This window comes from Solanum tuberosum, unplaced genomic scaffold (genome assembly GCF_000226075.1).
Source record: "Solanum tuberosum cultivar DM 1-3 516 R44 unplaced genomic scaffold, SolTub_3.0 scf00102, whole genome shotgun sequence".
Taxonomy (NCBI): Eukaryota; Viridiplantae; Streptophyta; class Magnoliopsida; order Solanales; family Solanaceae; genus Solanum; species Solanum tuberosum.
Genome location: NW_006239028.1, coordinates 1146503 through 1155156, shown reverse-complemented (window position 1 = coordinate 1155156; position 8654 = coordinate 1146503). Strand labels below are relative to the sequence as shown.

At 34.4% G+C, this 8654-nt stretch overlaps 1 protein-coding gene across 4 annotated transcripts in view; it reads left to right on the top strand.

The window, feature by feature from the left end:
- Positions 1–4788: 4788 nt before the first annotated feature.
- The window catches only part of LOC102589776 (probable sugar phosphate/phosphate translocator At1g06470), a 17499-nt gene continuing 13633 nt past the window's right edge, over positions 4789–8654 (top strand). For 3 of the 4 annotated variants that reach the window (XM_015309407.1, XM_006348855.2, XM_015309406.1), the window contains exons 1-3: positions 4789–4973; positions 5841–6558; positions 6668–6837. In XM_015309407.1, the coding sequence (XP_015164893.1) occupies positions 6074–6558; positions 6668–6837 (655 nt within the window). In that variant the 5' untranslated portion in view covers positions 4789–4973; positions 5841–6073. The remainder of the gene's footprint in view (positions 4974–5840; positions 6559–6667; positions 6838–8654) is intronic. The other variant, XM_015309408.1, reaches the window with a different exon arrangement.

Genomic DNA, 8654 nt, shown 5'->3' with positions numbered 1-8654 from the left:
GTATTAGACCTCTTCGAGGTCGAGTACGCCGGTTACGACTAGGGGGTGCTCCCGGGTCGTGACAATCTTGAGCTAGGAGATGGAACAGAATTGACAACCATTACTGATATGCAGAAGGTATTTTTGTTTTCTTTTTCATTTATTCATTTATTTTCTTTTTTATTTATTCATTAAGTTAGATCTCATGTTATTCTAAATGTTGTTGTTTAAAGGGTCTTGACAAAGCTATTCAAGATCTTCTGCCAAATGCAGAACAAAGAATGTGTGCAAGACATGTTCTAGCCAATTGGTCTAAGTATTGGAAAGGCATTGAAAGAAGAATTTTTTTTTTTGGAGATGTGCCAAATCTACATATGAACAAGAATTGAAAAGAAATTTGGATCATATGGAGAAGTTAGGCACTGGAATATGTGATGACTTATTGTGGTACAATATAGAGAGGTGGTCTAAATTATACTTTAAGTTTTTCAGCTGTTGTGATAGTGTTGACAACAACATGGCTGAAAGCTTTAATTCATGGGTTTTGGGGGCAAGACACAAAATTATCATCACAATGCTTGAAGAAATAAGGATCAAAGTGATGAGGAGAATAAGACAATTGAGGGAGTTCTGTAATACTTGGATAACAAAAATATCTACAATGGCCCTAAAGGTATTGACAGAGAACACAACAAAGTCAATGAAGTGTAACCTTGGATGGAATGGTGAATATGGTTTTGAGGTTAAAGACAGCTGGGATAACACATTTGTTGTGAATCTAGGCAATCAAACATGTACTTGTAGATCTTGGATGCTAAGAGGTATACCTTGTTGTCATGTTATAGCTGCACTTCATTTTAGAAATTGGAGCCCATTAACTATGTTGCACATTGGTATAGCAAGGAGACTTATCTCAAGGTCTATAGTCACTACATTCAACTAGTTACTACCATGAAAATGTGGCCACAGTCGGCCAACCCTTCTGTTATACCACCTGTTATAAAAACACTACCAAGAAGGCCTAAAAGTGTAGGAGAAAGGAGCAGAATGAAAACAAAACAGGAAAATTGTCCAAGAGAGGTGTTGAAATGACCTGCAGTCTTTGTCATGCAAAGGGTCATAATAAGAGGGGTTGTCATTTGAATAATCAAGCTAATACAGGCAGAGGAAGATGAATGGGGAGAAGATGTGAGCCTAGTTCAACAAGGTCAAGTGTTGGTTCTTCTAGAGCACCAATTGAATCACAATCAAGCACAAAGAGAGGAAGAGGTCGACCAAGAGGTTCTACAAAACAGGTAATGTTTATAATAATTCGTTTAGTTGTTAATTTACATCTTAATCAGTCTAATATTTTTGTTGATCAATTTATGTTATAGGCTAGTGCTACTAGAAGGGGAAGAGGAACTGCAACTGGTAATAGAACAAAGATTGGTGTTGCTGCTGATAGTTCTGGTGCCACTGAAAAGGGAAGAGGAATTAGAACTGGTTTAGCTGGAAGGGGAAGAAAGACTAGTGTAGCTGCTACTGCTACTGATGTTCCTGGTGCTACTGGAGGAGGGAAGAGGCCAAGAATGGTTGGAATGGGGATACTACATACACAAAGTAGTTTTACAATCCACAATGTAAGTTGTCTTAATTATTTACACACTTTTTAATTTTAACTTATGAAGCATCTAAGACAACATATTTTTGTGAATCTAGCCTGGAATGCCTATGAACTCTTCAAAAGTGACTGGAAATCTTGGGCATCATAAACCAAGATCAGGCTTAAAATGGAAAGGAAAGGTTGTTGTAACTCAACAAGGTCTTCAAGAGATGAGAGAAAGCAAAAGAATGAGAACAAGGTCCAATGCTGCTGAAGTTTGATATGGAGACTGCTTTAGTTTGATATTTTAGCTGTTTTTGGAACAATTATGCAGCTGTGACTACATTAGTTTGATCTGTTTGTTTTTGAAACAATTATGGTGCAACTATGACTGCATTAGTTTGATCTATGTTTGTTTTTGAAATAATTATGCAGTGTGACTGCATTAGTTTGATATTTTAGTTGTCTCTTTTTGAAACAATTATGCAGCCAGTTTTGCAATACTTTTATGTGTACAATTATGCAATTGTGACTGCAATTTAGCGAATGCAGTTGTAAATAAAACACAAACAAATACACAAACCACCAAATTACATTAAGAGAATAAGAAGAACTCATTACAAAAGAGTCTTGCACCTAATTGGTTACAACATAAACAGTGCTACACTACACCAACATTGATCTCACTACATCAACAACTTAAGGTAACTTCATTGAACCTTTCTTCATATATATCACCCAGAACCAATAGCTTATAGCTATAACCACAACACAACAACAAGCTACAACAAAAAGAGCACATTCTACCATGTTCTTCTCCATTTATTCTGCATCACTTTCATCTTCTCAACCTCTTCTTGCAACATTTTCAATTTCATACCTAGACAATCATCATCTTGTTTGAAATCTCCCGTCTTGTCAACTTCTTCAGTAACCTCAACCAATTCAAATGCAGTGGCTGAGGTTTGAGAGGATTCTACTATATTCTCAAGCTCACCCAATTTCTGTATTGGTTTAGGAATCACAAATTTCGACCTCGAATCAATATTTTCTTTATCCTTCCAACACCAAAAGTTGCAAGATCTAGGACCCTTCAATAATGAAAAAGGATGAAGGAATTAGTGGTTAATCAAATTCTTAATTGGCTAAACAAATTTAAACAAAAGTGATCTTTACCCCATAATAAGGACATGACCAATATATTCTTCCGGGGTTATTTGAAGTCCAAGATGTTTTCAAACGCACCACAAGTCCATGATTACAATAAACTTTTTTCTTCGTAGTATAATCATCTTCTTCCATACAAAGATTTGTCAAATTAATTGATCGCATTGTGTGCTACAATTTTGTGCAAGAATTAACGAGAATCTGAAAAAAAACAGAAAATAAGAAAAAGAGAGGAAAGAAAAATCAAACTAATAGATGAAGAAGAATAGGTTTGAATCTTACATTTTGAAGAACAATTCCTTCAAAGATTCAACTTTTAGGTTTGAATCTTACATTTTGAAGAACAATTCCTTCAAAGATTCAACTTTTAGGTTTGAATCTTACATTTTGAAGAACAATTCCTTCAAAGATTCAACTTTTAGGTTTGAATCTTACATTTTGAAGAACAATTCCTTTAAACATTCAACTTTTAGGTTTGAAGAGCTAAGATTTGAGAAAAATAATGAATTAGGTCACCATTTTTTGGATGATTGGGTTGGTGAGGGAGAAGAGGTATTTAGGGTTCTTCAAAAGTGAAGATTGTTCTTCAAATGGGTAATGGGTCGGATATTACCGTTAGAGGGGCAAATTTAATTTTTAAAAAATGTTAAAAGATGACTAACGCACCGTTCTAAGCTGTAACAACACGCGCACAAGGTTGGTGTTCGGAGGGTTGAAAATAATTCATATAAAAGATGTTAAGGGGATATATAAACACCCGTGTAGTTTAAGTACTAAAGTAAGTTTTCGTGCCAAGTTCAGGTTTTTTTTTTTAATGTATTTTCCCTTTAAACTTTTCTCAAACTTTATTATATAGGTTAAACTTTATTATTTGATTACAACACCATAAAATTTCACTCAACTATTTTTTTATTTATTAAAAATAAAATTTAATAATTACGTAAACAAAAAAATTGCAATTTTCAATATCATATCATATCATATCGAACCATGCCACCCTAACGAACAGGTGTTGGCACGTCTTAGTCACACAACTAGAGATCTCGTGGAAGAAGTAGAGATCTAGCAACCTAAAAATCTGGTATTAATAAATCCCACTGCCAATCATATCTTACTATACTAATACTTTATTTTAATTTCTTTATCTTATTTTTTGTGTTAGTCCATTTTAAAAAAAATATTTTTTATTACAATTTTTTAATTTTAATTTTAATTTTTATATATTATATTAAAGATCACAAGATTAAAATACATCATGACATGTTATATATACTTTTAATTTGAGATTATACAAGTCAATTTTTTTATTATTTATCTCAATTTTTGTGACAATTTTTTTGATAGTCAATCTCCAAAAGAATGTCAAATTTCCTTATTTGACGACTAGTTAAGGGTATCATCCCCACTTCACATTTATTGGATGCCATTTAACATCATCTTTCTTTATCTAAAACGTTGTCTGATCAAACAACAATGTTAATAACGATTTCAACAAAATTTTATAAATAAGGTTTGTAAAATGTATAGTGTATACCAATTATACCCTTACCTTGTGGAGGTAAAGAAGCTATGTCTGAAGGATCCTCTACTTGAGTACAACATATCAAAATAGATATGTAAAAAGACAGATCCCATCTGTGAAATTTTAACGACGGTGGAAAAACAAAACAACTCATAAAGAAATAATAATAGCTATAGAATGATGCCTAACCTAAACACAATCAACAACAAGCTAAGTGATGGTGAAATCAAAAGCAAAAAAGACACTACAAAAATACAACTAAATTTCTATCCTGATAACCTCGATACCCTCCTATCTAAGATCATCTCTTCGATAATTTGAAGTTGCGTTGTATTCTGTGTAATAATCTCTTTCCAGTGCTTTTTCGATCAGTCTCTACCTCTCTGTGTAACTATTATATCCAATCTCTCGCACCTCCTCAATAAAAATACTTATTTTTTAAATTCCACGACAAGTCTAAAATAAATAAATTGATATAAAGAGAGTTTTTAAAAACATTTTCCAGCTTATTAAAGTATAAAAAAATTCAACCAATTGTAAACTGTCGGCATTAGTTGATTTTCCTTCCATTTTACCTTACCGTAACAGGCGACAAGAATAACCCCTTAAACCAAACACTTTTTTTTTTCTTTCTTTAAACTCAAAGGAATTCGTAGATCAGATCTTCTATGCTTTGTTCTCTTCTACACCATTTGAATCTATTAACTCAAACAAGCTCAGGTCAGTTTTAATTTTATCTTTTATCATTGCTTTTAGTTGTTGCTTTCTTGATTGTTCAATTGCATTTACTCTTATTGATTGATTCAACCTTCTTTTGGGGTTTTTTCGAATCTATAGACCTGTAATAGAAATGGGGTTCTTTTGTTTTCCCTCTTTTGTTGAAAATTTGATTTCAGAGGATTCAAAGTTGTGATTTTTATTGTTTTTTTGGGGTTTGATTTCGGGAGATTTCCTTATTTGTTGTTTTGGGATTTGAGTTGAATATCAAGTTGCTATAATGCTGATTGTTGAACTTGTTTTGGCCACCAGTGAAGCTCAGCTCAGTTTTAGTCTATCTTTTCTCAATGCTTTTAGTTGTTGCTTTCTTGATTCTTCAATTGCATTTGCTCTTTTGGATTGATTCAACCTTCTATTGGTTTTTTTTTCAACCTGCTATAGAAATGGGGTTCTTTGCTTTCCCCTTTTCTTGAAAATTTGATTCAATAGGATTCAAATGTTGTGATTTTTATTGTTTCTTTTTGTGAAATTTTGGCAGATTTCCTTAATTCTTGTATTTGGATTTGAGTTAAATTTCAAGTTGCTATAATGCAGATTGTTGAACTTATTTTGCCCACCAGTGAAGCTCATCTCAGTTTTGGTTTATCTTTTCTCAATGCTTTTAGTAGTTGCTTTCTTGATTCTTCAATAGCATTTACTCTTTTTGATTGATTCAACCTTCTTTTGGGTTTTTTTCAACCTGCTATAGAAATGGGGTTCTTTTGTTTTTCCCCCTTTTCTTGAAAATTTGATTCGATTGGATTCTAAGTTGTGATTTTTACTGTTTCTTTTTGTGAGATTTGACTGAAATTTTAAGTTGCTTTAATGCAGATTGTTGAACTTAATTTGGTCACTAGTTAATTGGATTCGTGAGCTCAGTGCTGGTTTCAATTGCTTATTAGGCGTGTTTATCAGAAATAATAGTGTCAATTTGAAGTTCTAAAGGGTTCACTACAATTAGTCTGGTCAAGATAATTGGAAATATAAAGCCTATATAGACGACTTGGCGGATAAGCTTGGTTGTCAATGGGAGGAAGATGTTTTGATTGTGGAGGAAAAAGGAGATGTTAGAGAGTGAATTGACTATTGAGAAGGTTGAACAGAGTGCAAGTGACAGCTTTCGTAGGGCGCCTTCTTTCTCGGGCTGGTGTGATGATAATGACACCATCCATTCGGCTGAACTAGGGAATGCTGGTACACTCACTGACGACTTTGACTTTGAACTGCCTCTGGTGAATCAAATAGGTATAGGAAATGGATCTGTAGACGTAGATACACAAAATTACAACTTTAAGCCGAGGATGAAGGGTGGTGGTGATTTGGCTGTTGCATCTACTGCAAATGGAAAAGATAGATATGTTCCGTTTGATGTGGAGAACGGTTCTAGAAGTAATCAAACATATTCAAATGTGCACGGGGAAGGATCTGCTCATCTGGACCACCACGATGCATCACAAACAAAGTCAAAGAATGTTGTTTCCGTAGCTGATGTGCTGAAGACACTGTTCTTAATCCTTGTATGGTACATATTCAGTACATTCTTGACATTGTAAGTCTACTTGGTCATGAGCTTATGATTTTACTAAGTGATTTGTTTTCTCTCATCCGTATTGAAGCTTTGGACACGTTGGATCTTATCATGCATTCATCTGGTCTAGGTATAATAAAACTCTTCTAGGGGATCATCTAGGGAGATTCCCTGCTCCTTTACTGATGAATACATTCCACTTTGCAATGCAAGCCATTTTGTCCAAAGGCATTACTTGGTTCTGGTCCCGAAAATTTCAACCCACTGTAAAGATGACTTGGAGAGATTATTTTTTGAGAGGTAACTATGTTTGTCAATTTGTCATATCCTTTTTCTTTAAGCTACACTGAGATACAGGTTATTTTTGTTTCATGCGTTATTATGGGTTTTCAACAGACTGTTCATTGTCTTCTACTGTATGATTATAAATAGCTCTAGATGCAAGGAACTGTTCTGACCTTAGTTCCTTTGGAAAGAAATCAGAAGAGAAACAGAGACCAGAGTAGGTTAGGTAGAAATATTGAAATATTTGAGAGTTGTATGACAATTTATAAGCAGGAGATTGTAACCCAAGGGTACTCTATTAGGTACACTTCTTTTCTTGTAAAGTTTGCATGTAAGGTTCGTTATTGGGAAGACAAACTGCCTGATCCTTGCATAGTTCTATGTTCCCAGTTAGTACACCTTTTTCACTTACGGCTTCAACTAGCAAGCCACTTAGCACAACCCCACATTTTCTTTTTAAATTTTAGTTGTAAAAACAACAGGAAATGAGTGCTGAGATTCGTACAATGTCGAATGACTAGTAGCGCTTATCTATGATCTAAGGAGTCAATAAAGTCCAACAAAGTGTCAGACTAACTTACATCTATCATGGACCTCAAAAAGATAAAGATGGTTAACACCTAAGCTTTATAGTATGAACCTAGAGTTCCTCTCCTTCCACCCTATCCATACAATGCATGATTATAACATTTCGTAGGACTTTAGGCTGCTTTGGTTTCTTCAGGCCTCTCTTGCTGATGACCTCCTTTAGATGAGTCTGACTTTGATACGGATGATAAGAAATGACCTTGGTGCCTAACTCAACTGCAAAAGTTAGCTCATAATGTGGGGATTGTCCAAGACTTATAATGAGACTAATTATAAGCATTTAGATGAAATGGTTACACCCTTCAACATGATATTATAGAAAGAACATGTCTTGGGTTCAAATCTTACTGCTATCCTTTATCAAAAAGAATTTCCATGTGCTTGATTCATAAAAAAGAATCAAGCCTCAAGTAAGGGGGCATATTGAATATATAATAAAATACACAAACGTGTATTCTATCTAACAATTTAAGCTTTTAGATAAGATTATTGCACACTTCAACATGGTATTAAAGCAGCCGAGGTCTTGGATTCGGGTCTCACCACCATCAATTATCAAAAAGAGTTTCTGCGACCCCCACGTGAGAAGTTTTGTTGAAAAAATATATTTTTAATAAGAAAAACGATTATTAAAATGCCTGCAATGGGAATCGAACTCGGACGCATAAACAAATAAAGAATTTTTGCGGCCTACATGAATTAACGGCACCCAAAGCCGATTTTGTGTGTTGAAACATATTTGCTCTCTCTGACAAGTTTTTAATGAAATGGTCACACAACTTCAACAGGTTGAATGTTCCTCACTTTATTCCCGAGGATCAGGAAGCCTTAGCCATATCTGCGATAACTAATACAACTCCTAAAATCACAATTGCTCCTTTTGTCCCCATTAGAAGATCAACATCTCATCAATAAATAGAACATGAGACACTATTGCTACATTTCCAGCATCAGTCCTACTTTAAATATAGAAATCCATCTTTATCTGTTGATACCTTTGGTATCTGACTTATCTTTTCATTACTATTACTAGTATAGATAAGTGATAAGAAAATGGAACTTGACCTAATTCAATCCCAAAAGCTAGATCATGAAGTCAGGATTGCCCAGGACTGCCATATAAAAAGAGTTCAAATACCCCATCCATAGCCGATGTGAAACTTTCAATGCTCCCTACCGAACATCTGGATCGTGGACAATATAACATTGGGGGGGGGGGTAAACAAAGGCCATGGGGAAAACAA